Below are 14982 nucleotides of genomic sequence, written 5' to 3' on the forward strand. Positions count from 1 at the left end.
ATGTCAGATTTTTACGCGTTTTTATATTATCCGTAATGACCATACATGCCTTAAATTTTAAATTCTATCCGACATTGAAATTATTAGATTTTCACTTTTTTTAATTCGACAACAAAACAACAAAAAAATTCCATTGAATTATTTAATAAAGCGGCAATAAAACAATTAAATATATTTTAATGTGTGTATTATGTTCATGATCAATTGCAATAAAAATCTATAAAGAGCAATGGCAGTTGAAACTGACCACCAAAAATTAAATGAATATAAAATAACTTCGAAAAAATCAACTGTAACATTGTCATTCGTATTCGAGGTTTTAAAGTAGAAAATTTAATTGTGAAAATTTTTTAATGACCAATAAGTATGAGCCCTTCAGGTCAATAGTCTGATAAGTTGGATTTTTAAACAGATTTTGGCTTGGTATTTGTCCAAATTAACAAAAGAAGGTCTGCAGAAGTTCCATTTAATAAGGTATTCAAATCTGACATTAAAGATGATAAAACAGCACGTGGATGAAAAGAGGAGTCTATCGATATAGACAATATTGCACTTGGTATTGGGGATTTAGATATAGAAACCAATTTTAGACGTTATTTGAGGAAGAACATGGATCAAAATTGATTTGTAAGAACAGCGAAGTATGTAAGTAAGTTAATAAGTAGTTATTCATAAGGTTTAAATAAAACCAATTTCCGTCTTATTCTATACAAATAAATGCATAAATAATCAATCCAAATGCTCTGTTATATTTTTTGTAATAATATGCAGACAATTCCTGATTGTCTTAAATTTATAGTGCGTTGTTCCTTTTTTGATGAAAGCATCAAATATTTTTGATAAAATCCTGAAGATGTAGAGAAGTACCTAAAAGGCAATGCTTAAACGACAATCAGCATACTTATCTAAAGGAGGATACTCATGACCTTTTCAATATATATTACCCGAGTGGACACGTAACTAGTTAAATACTTGACATTTACTAGCCTTTGAATTACCAGTTACTTACCAATGAACTAGACTTTGGAACTTGACATAGGGACGACTAATGACATATTTGGAACGTTCCATTTAACTAGACATATGTACAGTACTTATGTATAGTTAATGTCTAGTCAACCATAACCGTTTAACGGACACGGAATTTGACATGGAAGTTTTATGTATGAATATGAATTTATTTGTTAATTTAATTATTTTGGAAAAAGCAGAATTACACTTTCGAAGCTGCCATAAAAAAATTAGCATTTTAGTAAGTCACAAAGTAACTAACTATTGCACTTTGGTAAAAGTCGTTGGATGCACACCATTCATTTAATTCTTTAAACATGTATTGAAAATGTGTGCAGAAAAAAAATTGCACTTATAAAAGTGATTTCTGATTGCACTTGTGAAGTATAAGGTTTCATACAAATTTCTTTTTGTGATTTCTGCTTGCGCTTGTGAAGTATATGGTTTCAGAAAAATTTCTTTAGAAATTAACTTTCCATATGTCTAGTTAAAGTCTAGTTAATGTCTTGTTACATTGTCAAGACATTTTTGGCAAGATAAATGGCTAGTCGAATCATGTCTAATACTAGATCTTGACTAGCTGTGTCCACTCGGGTTAGTTCAATATTTAGCATGTTCAATTTTGTGAACATAATCATCCAAAATTAGTAGATTGTAGGTCTAGTTTTAAACTAGCAGAGTTTGAGGCTGACTTAAATTTTGTATGAAAAAGTCAAATTCAAATCCATACAAAATTCAAGTCGACTTCTAGCTCTGTTAACTAGACGTTATGTCAAGTTTTCCATTCGAGATAAGCATGTTCCTTGTCAGTTTGGGAATAATTATAGTTAATTATTACTCTAATATAATTTCGATCAGAACTCTGAGTCGGCTTGACTTTTCCATATGAAATTCGAATCTACTTCAAGCTCTGACTTTGATACTACAAACTATAGATTCAAAGATTAAAGAAGAAAGATCCACATCAAATACCATATTTCTCAATACTTAGTTTCTAATAAGATACTTTGTAGAGCTCTGATTGACGACCTGAAATGCAATTTATTAAAGAATTTTAAAATAATTTCCTAATAAATTCCGCACGCATTACCATCCTCAATATACATATTTCCATGCAAAAATAAATTATATTAAATTCAATCAATTTTAATGAGCAGCATAATTAACAGCAAACAAATATCAACAATACTAACTAACCTGTTATAAAACTATAACATTTCATAATCACTAATATATACATAATCACTGACCTAGTACAAGGTAATTGTTTCTTACAGCAAAGCGCATTTTTATTTTCTCTTCTCTTTTCTTCTCATGTTGATGCTGCTGCTCACAGTAGCAATTTTTTCCTCAAAATGTAGTATTTTATTCACACATCAATGTTGTTCATACAGGTATTTATAATTGTTGAATGAATAAAGTTGAAGAGAAATGGAAGAAAATTGAAGATAATTGTGAATGTTTGCACTCACCGTATATATCATTTGATTTTATATGCTGTGTGACTTGACTATGTATTTTACATTTCGACGTAATTAAATAAATGATTTATAGAAATTAATTACAGTCGGTATAATGAAGTGAAAATTTTATAGTTTTGCATTGTATTGACAGTTTTATTCAAGTTTGTTGGTTTTAATTGATGTCGAGCTTAAAGGAGACTTGAATTTTGTATTCAAGCTATTCGACTCAATTTGACTTTTCGATTCGAAATCTATGTCGACTTCGAGATCTGATTTTATGTGTTTGGAGTGTAATGGATTATTAAACAGTATACAATAAAATTTAGTGATCAGCATATGCAACAAAGAATTGCAAAATCAAAACTAATCCATGTATTTCATAAAAACATTGGAAATACATAATGATGAATATTAATTTAACTTTTTGTCACGTACGCCGATGTGAATATTCATTCCTGTTTTCAAACATAATATTAAGCTTAGTATAACATAGCAACAAACATTTAAAAAGCACTGTAGATAGATAAACATCATCAAAAATATTTTTCTAAACTTCAATAAGTGGTCGATTGTATAGAACATGCATCAAATAAATTCTCTGAACTTATCACATCCCGAAAAAGTTCATGATTAATTTTTGTAACCCTAACAGTCAAAAAGCATGCTCTCTAGAGCTTACTCATCTTACCAATCTAATATGTACTACACTGATATTCCTTAAGAACGTTATACATATTGAACATTTTAGTTACTTGGGTAAATATACTAGATGAGCATGCTCATAAATATTGCTCACAGTTTACTCTGCTCTTGAGAGCCCGTCCTTTGCCAGCTATATCAAATTTAAAATTAATATTATGCTTTCATTCATTTGTTCATAATTCAATTATTGCAAAATACACAAAAATCCATCAGTTCTGAGTCGTTCACTTATTAAGTCACATTAACGCGAAAATTCAAAAATCAATCTTTTGGACACTCTCACTTAACCCTCTCTAATGCTCCGTTACCAATCTCTATGGATAAAAACTTTGCGTTATTTAAAGCATAACAAAATCTCATCCTTTAACCCAGTGATGGGCTACCTTTTAATTTTCGCGACAAACCTTGGTTATAAGCTACGATCAAAGCTCCACACTGAGTACGGTTCATGACATGTCCAAAAACTTTTAGCTGTACACTAGCGTTGCAATTAGATGTCAAAACCGAGAATCTGTACAAGCTTTATGATGTGGCCTGTAGCAGAATCAGATGAAAAGCCTTTTGTAATAACCTAGGCCCCAAGTCGAAGCATGGATTCAGTAATTAAGTCAGTACTAGTGTTGCACAGGTTACTTACTTACTTAATAAAGCCATGCTACAATGTGAAACTTAAATACTTTCCATCGGACTCTGTTGCTGCCTGAGTCACCTAGTTTAAACAAAATCTCACTATTCTGCGTCATAAAGCTTTTTGAGCTACAGGACAGCTTTTTTTTCAGATTTCAATCAAGGGAGTTGCAACCTTTTCCCTTTAAGAGGGATACATAATAAGTGAATTTCCCCCTCAGACTATAAAATAAAATAAATTTTCAACCAAAAAGTCTCACGTCAAATTTAAATTCATTGAAAATTTGTGCACGAAAGATCAAAAGAGCATTTTTTTGATTTCATATTAACCTGCATGAGTCAACGTTTGCACATCTTGTGTCACATGAGAATACGAGAATTCAACTTTTGTGCTGATGTATGTAAATAAACGTCCAAAGTAATGCAACATGTTGTATATCTAAACTTTTTTTTATTTCAGAATAAATAAAGCTGCTTTTTTATCCAAAAAAGTAAAACTGGACGAACTTTTTGTTTTGTTAATAAACAATGACTGAGATGATATGTGTATGCACTGTTTGTCCAGATACTTCACATGAAGATAGCAAAAAAACCAAAAAGAGAAAACTTTAACACTTAGCAACTGGCAGGAGAAGAAAGAAAACTTTTTCATGTTTTCAATTTTCCTTGTTGGCTTTCGATTTTCTTAAGAAAATTATCTCTTGTTGATGGAAAACTTTTTCATCACAGCATAAATGAAAAGTTTATAAAGTTCTTATCTGGTTGATAAGCTCTCAATCTTAATTAAAAGCTTTACTCCCCCACAATAATCTCTTCCTCTCTACTTCTTCTTTTTTTTTGCATAAATTTTTTAAGACATTATTTATTTACTCCCTAAAGTGCACTAGCAAGAATCAATTGTGGTCAGATATTGGATGTTAACATCGATTCATATAATTCAAATAATGGAATTTTCATTCAATTTTTCTACCCCTCTTGCCATGTCCATTTGCTATCGGCTGTCGCACAAAAATCCGATTATGTGATATTCTTCCAACATTGCACTGTACTGTAATGGACAATTGGAAATTATAAGTTATTAGGGGAGATGAATGGAGCGCCTTTCATCTTTGGAGAGACTAAATGAATCATTTGTAGGGATGTTCTGAAATTACGTAGCGTTAAAAATTGGATTTTTGGATCCTTCTCTTCTAATCTCTCTTCGCGTGTCTTTCGTCTCTTTCGTCTCTTTCGTCTTTTCTCTCTCTCTCTTACCTGTCTTCCCTCTCTTCCCCTCCTTGCTTCTTCTTCTCTCTTCCTCTCCTCTCTTCTTCTTCTCTCTTTCTCTCCTCTCTTCTTCTCCTCTCTTCCTCTCTTCCTCTCTTCCTCTCTTCCTCTCTTTCGCTCTCTTCCTCTCTTCCTCTCTTCCTCTCTTCCTCTCTTCCTCTCTTCCTCTCTTCCTCTCTTCCTCTCTTCCTCTCTTCCTCTCTTCCTCTCTTCCTCTCTTCCTCTCTTCCTCTCTTCCTCTCTTCCTCTCTTCCTCTCTTCCTCTCTTCCTCTCTTCCTCTCTTCCTCTCTTCCTCTCTTCCTCTCTTCCTCTCTTCCTCTCTTCCTCTCTTCCTCTCTTCCTCTCCTCTCCCTAAATGTTACGTAATTTCCGATGGATTAATTTTAATAAATATTTCCAAAGAGTGTAAAAAATGTTCATGACGCATTTTTTCAATTCCCATAAAGGAGATGGTTTTGATCCTTAAAAGCATTTGACATTCCGACAACATAACATGGATTATTTCCACGAAAATCCAGCACAACATGAGTAACGAAGACTTTTATTCATAAAAAAAATCCATTTTTATCTTCATCCGTATTTATATTGACTTTTCTAGCAAGCAGTAGTAATAGAATGATAAATGACAGCATGTAGATGAGCTTTGAAAATAACCTAAGGTGCTCGTATAAGCAATTCTTGATTGTTCATGTATTTTGACACTAACTCAATGCGACGCAATGACATTTTATCGTCACAATTGAGATTTGATTTTAGCATTTGACATCGTACTCATCATTTTTTTTGTGTCTTCCTTCGTCTGGAAGACTCTTGATACAGGAAATGGAATTGCTAAAAAAAAAGTCAATGACTGTATGTAGTTGAATATTTGATGCGATAGTCGGATGTAAGAGCATTTTGCACTTATCAGCCAGTCAAACAATACACATGACAGAGATTAAAGGAATCAAAATTGTAGAAAAGCTATTCTCATTCAACAACGAAAAAAAAATTAATGTTCATCCACAATGCACACACGTAATATGGCTGCAGCTAGTCTTTTTTTATCTAACGAAGTTGTGAACAATGATTATGTGCAGGCTCTCGTGCTCTCTAAATATTCAAGCATTACACAAAAAAAAAAAATTACATAAGCCATAATATCTGACTTAATATGTATTGGTTCTGTTGCAGCTACTCATGCGAATATACGATGCTCGTATGTGCCCCCGTAAGCAGCATAAATGTACATTAAAATTTTTAAATTAGCAGCAAACATTGACTGGAGAATTTTTCTCGAAAATTCAATTAAAAAAATATAATTTTTTTATCATCCATGCTCGAACTTTTTTTTTTACTGTGTATGTTGTGTGCTCGAAACAGCAGAACAGCATTATAGAAGCCACAATAGAAAAAAAGCTTTCATAATCAGATCAAAAGGAATAAAAAATAAAAGCTTTTAAGCGTACAACAAAATATGAGTGAGAGGGTATGGAAAAGAAGAACGAAAGCTAATTGGTATACCAATTGTACATTTTCTGTTTTTATATTATTATCATGTCGACCAGTGGTGCTCAACGTTTTTTTTTTCGCGGGACACCTCGGTTTTAAGCCTTAACTTAATCTTCACACCCCATCCTCTTCATGGCATTTTCAAACACGTTTGACAGCACACTAGGGTGCCGCAACACACAGGTTGTCCACCACTGACATACACACACACATCCACAGAATGAGAAGCAACTTCTGATGTGGAAAATTTTCATCTTTTTAGCGAAATTTTTCGTCGAATTAAACCACTATTATATGAACTTTGGCTGATTCTGTTATGCTTTAGAATCTCGTAAAATGTTCAACTTAATTTGATTATCAAGTTAAATTCACATTTTAGGGAAAATTCAATGTTCTGAATTTTTTGAATAATATTCGTAAGCTCTTTGGAATTCATTTAACCACAATTCATGCACAAAGATAAATAATTGGAATAATTGAGGTTTATTTGATTTGTTATGTAGATAAAATCATAACTTTGAGGTAATTAGTCTTCGTTCCGAACAGAAAAGGTTGTTCGATAGGTATCTATAGGTAGCCGTACTAACGGGATGATGCGAAGTTACCCTGATGACACCGTGAAGGATGATTTCGACTCATTTCTATTTGAACAATGCAACAATGTTCTGCTCGGGCGTTACACTTGATTCGACAATAAGTATGAGGTCATTCATTAAAGAAAGTGAAATTTCAGACCACATTCCTCAAAGTCAAATATTGTTGGTTTGACTAAGAATCTGAATTAATATTATTATTTATTTGTATCGATCACATGTCGAGGAACTTGATACCAGAGCTCGAAGTCGATATGGTTGAAGTCGACTTGGGTCGACTCGACTCGACTCAAAAACACTCGACTTCAAGTCGACTCAAGTCGAGTTCATTTTTTTTAGTCGACTTCGAGTCGACTCGACTCGACTTCGAGCTCTGCTTGATACTTTCAAGTTCGTTATATCAATATTTCATTCATTAGGTAATTTTGAAGCTCTTGCTCCGACTTTTTCCGTTTAACTTCAAGTTTCTTACATATTCCTGCTTCTGACGTTGCACAGAGCTCCAGTTTAATATTGAGCTTGTATATTAAGTAAGTAAACTTACAGTATTGACACACGTTTCATCCGGATGAAAGATTTACATGAGCCTATGTCAATGTTGTTTTAAAAGGGTAAAGTATTTAAATGTCTGAAACACCAAATTTGGTCTAATGAGATTTGAACCGACGACCTCCAAAAACCATGTCAAATTTTAGCAAAGCGCCTTTCCGTGTACTCTATGTAGGCATTTGACTGCTTAAATAGGTGTCACTATATCAACCATTATCAGCAATATATCATATTATTGGAAGGAGGCTGATAAAGAAATACAGAATTGTACTTGGTATAGGAAATTGTTTTAGAACTTAAAAGGCACTGGAAGTGTTGGCAGAAGGAAAATCACTTGGCGTACAACCGTAGAAAAAGAAGCAGAGTACCAACAAAAGAAACTAGCAGAAGCAGCCGTATTAGTCAGGAACAAAAACCTGTTCAACCGCTTTACTAACGACATACGGTTCACAGTGGATCAATAGGAACTAGACATCATAGGAAATTAACAGTCGGAAACCATTAATAAAACCAGCTTTAAGCACCATTTGAGGGCCACCATAGATAACAAGTGATATATACATCCAGCGAAGCAAGTAAGTAAGTATATCATAAAAATGCTTTCTCAAAAGTCATCTTTACTGATTTCTTCCACCATTCTTTCTTACTTAAAAAAATGCGAATAATTTCTCTCGTCAGTATTTTTTTTGTATCAGCAGCTGTGTCTTATTTTCGATTGTCGCATAATGTTGAAAAGAATCAGAAAATCCGATTACTTTAGCAAATAATAAAAAAAAAGTAACACAAAAACGAAGCAAATTCTTGTTGCATGAAGAACGATATAATTTTGCTTCCGTCTTATGTTTTCTGTCTTATTTTCTCACGTGAATACATGGCTCAGGGAAGTAAGAAATGTACATACATACATCGTAGCGACAAAAAATATGTATATATACATTTATTAAATATAATATTTTTTGCTTCTGTTCTCATCTTTCCTTCTGTAACCTTTGCATGAGTTCCTTTTTTGCTGCTATTTTTTCGCATAGCAGCTCACAAAAAAAAAATACAAATGAGGAAAGTAAAGATGAGGCATTCCTACTTACAGTGAGAAAAAGCGTGAAAAGTATGAGAAAAATTACGAAAAATATCTTTATACGAGCAGCAGAAGATTTATTAAAACAAATTTATTATGTCAGACATCAAGCTTTCTTTATTTTACTTATTTTTTGCTACGGTACATCTTGTTCTTTTATTTCTTGTACTCTTTAAATTTTTATATACTTGCTTGCACTTTTACGTATGTGAAGTGATTTTTTTGACTTTTAAATTTTTTTGGTATGAATCTTCAAGAAGGCAGGGCTTTAAATATGTTTAACGAATCATGGTAAGGGGCCGTTCACTTATTACCTTATGCAAAAAAACGAATTTCTAGATCCACCTCGTTATATCCCTAACCCATCAAGGAATGTTTGAGCCAATTTCTCCGGTAATATACCGGTAGTACTGCATAGTACCTACTTTCTTACTTACTGGAACTATGTTCCGCCTTGGAGCTTAGGATATTACAGAAGGCTTCCAATCTGACTCTGTTGCTTTCCAAATCACAAAGCTCATACAAATTATCTGCTCCATTAAAGTACTGCATTTCGGAACGATGATACAGTATTGGTACAAAAATGGTACGACACAGATGCATTGGTATTATGGAAAACTGGTACGGTATTGGTGTACATGTACTCGTTGATACAGTACAGGTACATTGCTTTGCAATATCCGGTGTACTATTGCAACGTATCAGTGGTGCACCTATTCTATAACACACTACCAGTGGAGATATCTGCCCCTGGATGACAAAAAAGTCTCAAGAACAGTTCTTGACTCCCAGAATTTATATAAATTTATACATTGACTTACTCAAATAGCACAAATCAGTAAATCGATCAAAATTCTGACCGCATGCATGATTCATCTTAAATCCTGCACTAAACTAGAATCATGTCGCCTAGTGCCGTATTTTGGATCAATTTTCAAACTTGTGCAAATTTGGTTAAGTCATTAAAAGCTATCGTGGAAACTTCAATATACTGATGACTTCAAAAGCTCATATTGATGCAGAAAATAGTTAAAATTACTCACTGTAATGGTCAACAACAAACAAAATTGTCCTCTACATTTTGAAATCTCCAATCTTTTGTCCACAATAATCAACCATACCCGACCCAGACAAATTGTCACATTACAGCCCTGGTATATAATAAACTCAACATTGATGTCATTCTACCTAATTTATTCATCTTTGACTTTAAATTTGCCATAAAACAAATATCACCCATGGGCAAGCCGACCTTCATAGTTTCATTAGTTCATTTTCTTCAAATCCACATAAAATATCCTGCACCCAAAAACTCATTTATTCTTCTCACCCAATTTTCTGTTACAATTTTTATGTCTTTATGTATAAAAGAAAATTCTTATGTGATGAACAAATTTTTCTTCATCTCATCAGAAAAGGCTTTTATTTATATGAGCTTGGAGAGGCCTCGTATAGCTTATTTTATTCTTTTTTTCCTTCTATGAAAGATGATTGTTGTTGTGCACACGCAAAGATGAAGAATGACTACATCAGTATGACACAGCTTCTTCAATTTCAACTTACATGCCAACATTCCATAAAATTATGCTTCATCCATTGAATTGTCATGGTAAATATATGTATAGTATTATCGTTTCAAATTGTGAATAGTAAATACAGCAACTGCAGGAAATAAGTTAAAGATGAACTTTTTTATGGAATTATCAAAGGAATATAAGAAACGCATTTGAATATAGCTGCAGCTTTCAGTTCCTTTTGTTGTTTTTCTTAATAATCGTATTTACAATAAAAACGGGAAAGCACACAGCGTTGAAATTGCGTTGAAACTCCAGGCTTGTGTAAATTTGATCCCATACAAGTTTTGATGGAATTTGAACTCAGTTGACCAGAGTCAAGTCAGACTGGGCCTGATTTTCGGCCATTTCTAAATCGCAAGCCTTCCAGGAATAGCTTTTACAGATTTCTCTTATGTTTAACCCTCTCTCGAAAAGCACCAATCGGCTAATCGATCAAAAATCCGGCTATAGGCTTGTGTGACTATATCTTTGTGATCGGTTCGACAGCACGCCGACCTGATGCCAGATTTTGGATTGATTAACCGACTTGTATCATTCAATCTTAATGCTAATATCAGTGTTGGACAACCTATTTTGTGTCAAGACACACTTTTGTCCCTAACAGGAAAAAGATATGCTTTCATGACTCGGAAGTACCACTACGGTACCTAAGCGATAAGCGGTCTCTTTGCCAGTTAGTGAGTGATTAGTTCCAACCGAATCCGCACATGACTAGGGTGCCACAGCATACAGGTTGCCCATCACAGAGTCGCAATGACAGGTACCTGTCACAGGTAGAGGTGACAAGTTCTGTTAAAAGATGATCTGTCTCAGGTCGTTACCTGTTGGCAGGCAAACAGAGTTTACCTGTCACAGGCCTAACCTGTCACAAGTTTCGCCTGTCAACTGATGTTTCTGTTGACTTTTCACAGATTGCATCTCTGGCCCATCACTGGCTCAAGCTTTAATTCGATTCTCAAGAAAACAAGAAAAAATTTAATCATATTAAAAAGGCACAGTAACAGTAAAAGTAAATAAATTTATCAAGCACAACCAACAAAAAAGAGTATAGACAACATTTTTTTTGTCCACCCAAATTAAACTCTCTTCTTGTTGACTATACAGTCTTATAACTTATGTTCTTGAGAAACTAAATGCTCATAATATGTACAGAAATTTCAGGGATGCTATTAAAGGAAGCAACCTAAACTCATCGAATTAGAAGAAAATTGAGCAATCATTTTGCCTGCACCTCTGTGTATAATACACATAACATAGTAACACTACTACCGTTGTGTATTGTGAATAGATCTGTGAAAAAGGAGGAAAAAAATCATAAAATATAAATTATTATTGTTGTTCCTCTGTCTTTCGCATGAAAACATCATAAAAAGTATGTTATGCCATGTTGTTTATTTTTTATGCTTTTTGCTATTTAATACAAACTACATGCAATTCATATTTTTTTTCTCATCCTCTTTCTAACATTTTTATTTTCCCTTCCTTACTGTTTATCATCCATACATGCTCAACTCGATTACATGCAAGGAAGCAAAGATGACGATGACGATGTTGATGATGATGATGGCGTTACGATATGTGTGAGTATCATTGAAAATACACTAAATATGCACATACGTAAGAGTCATATAGAGTGAGGTATAAAGTACACAATATTTCCATCATGATGCTTATTATTATTATTTCCATTTTACCGTTTTACATTTCATAACTTTTTCGAGCCTCGAGCAATAACAGTAGCAAGCAGAAATGGTAAAAGAATTTTTGTATTTTCTGATCTTTGACATTCACTTTTTTTTCCTACCTCCTTTGTAGACAATATATGTATGTGCTATGCATTTATGCACGTTCCAAATAATAAGTAATTTTTGCATAAAATGCTACAACATATAGAGTAGAGTTAGTTCATCCATTAGTAGAATATTTTTCAATTTATGCTTCAAACATGATAGTGCAAGCATTTGAAGCACATCATTCTGCATCAGTGCTTAACATCAAAGGTAAAAGCTACATTGAATGATTGAAAGGAAGAACGATATGAATTTAACTGATTGAAATAATTAATAATTGGATAGAGCATGTCTATAAAAGAACCTGATGCTTTTTGATTGATAAAATAGACAAAATCAAGCCTTAGGCATTAAAATATATTTCTTTTATTTTCAGTCGTTAAGAATTAAAGTTTATCACAGAGCTTTTAAGCAATCAAAGTCTTTAGTGATGATGTTCTTCCTCCTCATGATGGCCATAATGAACTGGATGAATGGCATGTCCAACTCTCTCAACATGAGCTGTGAAACCTCCATGCTTGTCTGATGAGTATTTGACAACACGTTTGGTTCCATCAGCTTCATCTAATGTATATTCTCCCTTGACAACATCTCCATCACGGTGCTCCCATTGGCTATGGTGATCCTTTGTTTTTGGGTCATGAACTCCATATTCGTATTTGTAGGCTGGATGGTGGATATAGTCAACATGTTTGTATTCATCATGTCCATGTCCATGACCATGATCATCTCCATGTCCTTCAACCGAAATTCCTGCATGATGTCCATGTTCATCTGTTCTCTTTACATAACTTGATCCATGTTCATGTGCGTAAGCAGCAGCGATCAAAGCAAGTCCGACTAAAATTGTATAAGAATTCATTTTTTTTTTATAAAACTATTTTTACTATAGTGTGTTAATGGATTGAAAGTGCAATTGAAACTGATGTCGGATATTGAATTTCTATTCCATTTTATAGTTGATTGCTGTTACTGCTTTCGCTACACTTTTTTTTGCATTAAGTAATGCAATTTCTTGTTCGTTCAAATTTTTGCATACATTTCTGGCTCATAATAGTTGGTTCTGTTTATAAAAATGCATGCCATGAGGAAGTATTGGGCATTATGTGTATATGAAAATAAAGCTTAAATTCACACATTAGAAAGGTCATTACTTAATTTTGTATAAAATGAATTCGCCGCACTTTTTAAGTGAAACTAATGATCCAAATGACAGAAACAATGAGAAAATTGCTGACCTTGCAATTTGTTGATTATTAACCACAAATAATGTTCCATTGATAATCAATATCTCTTTTTTTTTGGACATTAATTTTTACCGGTCCAATTAACTTATGAAGAAATGTTGTCACTCTAATTAATTTATGACAATTTGAGTTCAATGTCGCAATGAAACAGTAGCAGATTAACAACAAGTTGCCACCTATGCAAAATTTACATATCAAATCGGACATTTTTTTAACTGCAAGCTATAAAAGTAACAACATTCGTAATTATGTTAAGCAAGAATATTTATGACTTTTTATGAAATTTATTTAAGCTTTTAAAAATCCTTAAAATTTGATTTTATGATCACATTACATAATCTCTTTCTCAACTTAATTGATGCTTAATAACTTCAAATCAATGGCAACTAGGGTTTTCAATGCCGGCAAATTTTGGACCGATATTGAAATCCCCACTGGAAAGTGGCCTATTTCGTGTCATTGTTCACTTGAATGTTTGATTCCATATCACTTGATCAAGAGGTAGGATACTTGTGGATCGCGACACGCTGATGTGCTGCCAAAATCCATAAACCGTATTCCGTTTGTGCTTCCAGTAGAGACTTACAACCAAAGCTTTACCGCGAAAAATAAAAGTTTATCAACCACTGGGTTAATCTGATAGAAATTGCATTGATCATATGGATTAAAAATTCTGTTTTGTTCCTAAAAATGCGAAGTTCTGTAATACGTTGCAAATTTCAGCAGCTAAAGCTAATCTCTTCAAATGAAAAATTTTGTGACACTTCTGATTATTTTCCACAATTCATAGATTTACATACTATATTTATTTATATTTCTCACTTCCGATTGGACAACTTGACATAATGTCTAAGGGGCCGTTCACTTATTACGTTACGCAAAAAAACGAATTTCTAGACCCCCCCCCCCCTCTCCCCCTCGTTACAAAATGTCGTTACAAAAAAAATTTTTTTGGTTGAGGCTGTTACAAAATCCTAGACCCCCCTCCCCCCGAAAAAGCGAACGTAATAAGTGAACGGCCCCTAATTAATAACTAGAGCTAAGGTCGATTAATGAAAAATGTTGCATAATGTTCCTAAGAAAAGATCATTAGTCGACCTAGATCTAGACAAAATGTAACGTTATCCACTTGGGTCTATTTCTATTTATTCACATATAAGATCTTGTACTGATTAGTGGAAGATAAGACTGATAAATAATAACAATTCATAGAAAAAAATCCATGACTATGAAAAAGGAATCTAAAACGTCCGTTCTATGTATTCACCAATGTCATTTGTGTTTAGCCATTAAGGTTCCAAAATTCAGATCTAATCATGTTCATTATTACGTTTTATGAGTTGTAAAAGAGAGTTTAAACATCCTCTTAAAATCCATTTTTACAGTTCATTGAAAAAATATATTTAGAGTATGAAAATAAAAGGAACTAAACATATGTTTTGTCATTTAAATGTATTCTTTAATTTGGTACCTAGATAAACCAAATTTTAACATTTTATAAATTTATTCTGTTTTAAAAATCAAACAAAATTAACTAGTTCAACAAGTTTCAAAGTATATAGAGTCTTTAGTGACAAGTGAGCTTCCTCA

General features: G+C 33.1%; 1 protein-coding gene across 1 annotated transcript; it reads right to left on the reverse strand.

Moving 5' to 3' along the window:
• Nucleotides 1–12569: 12569 nt before the first annotated feature.
• On the reverse strand, nucleotides 12570–13007 carry LOC139087964 (cuticle protein 19-like). Its single transcript, XM_070636940.1, has one exon. It carries the CDS (start codon nucleotides 13005–13007, stop codon nucleotides 12570–12572), a length of 438 nt encoding a protein of 145 aa, XP_070493041.1.
• Between the last annotated feature and the right edge of the window lie 1975 nt (nucleotides 13008–14982).

The sequence above is a fragment of the Chironomus tepperi genome, unplaced genomic scaffold (genome assembly GCF_022539635.2).
Source record: "Chironomus tepperi strain 1889 unplaced genomic scaffold, CSIRO-AGI_Ctep_v1 contig_152, whole genome shotgun sequence".
NCBI lineage: Eukaryota > Metazoa > Arthropoda > Insecta > Diptera > Chironomidae > Chironomus > Chironomus tepperi.

What these genes read in the sequence shown, in the direction of transcription:
- LOC139087964 (XM_070636940.1), bottom strand. Translation starts at nt 13,007, where the DNA reads ATGAATTCTTATACAATTTTAGTCGGACTTGCTTTGATCGCTGCTGCT.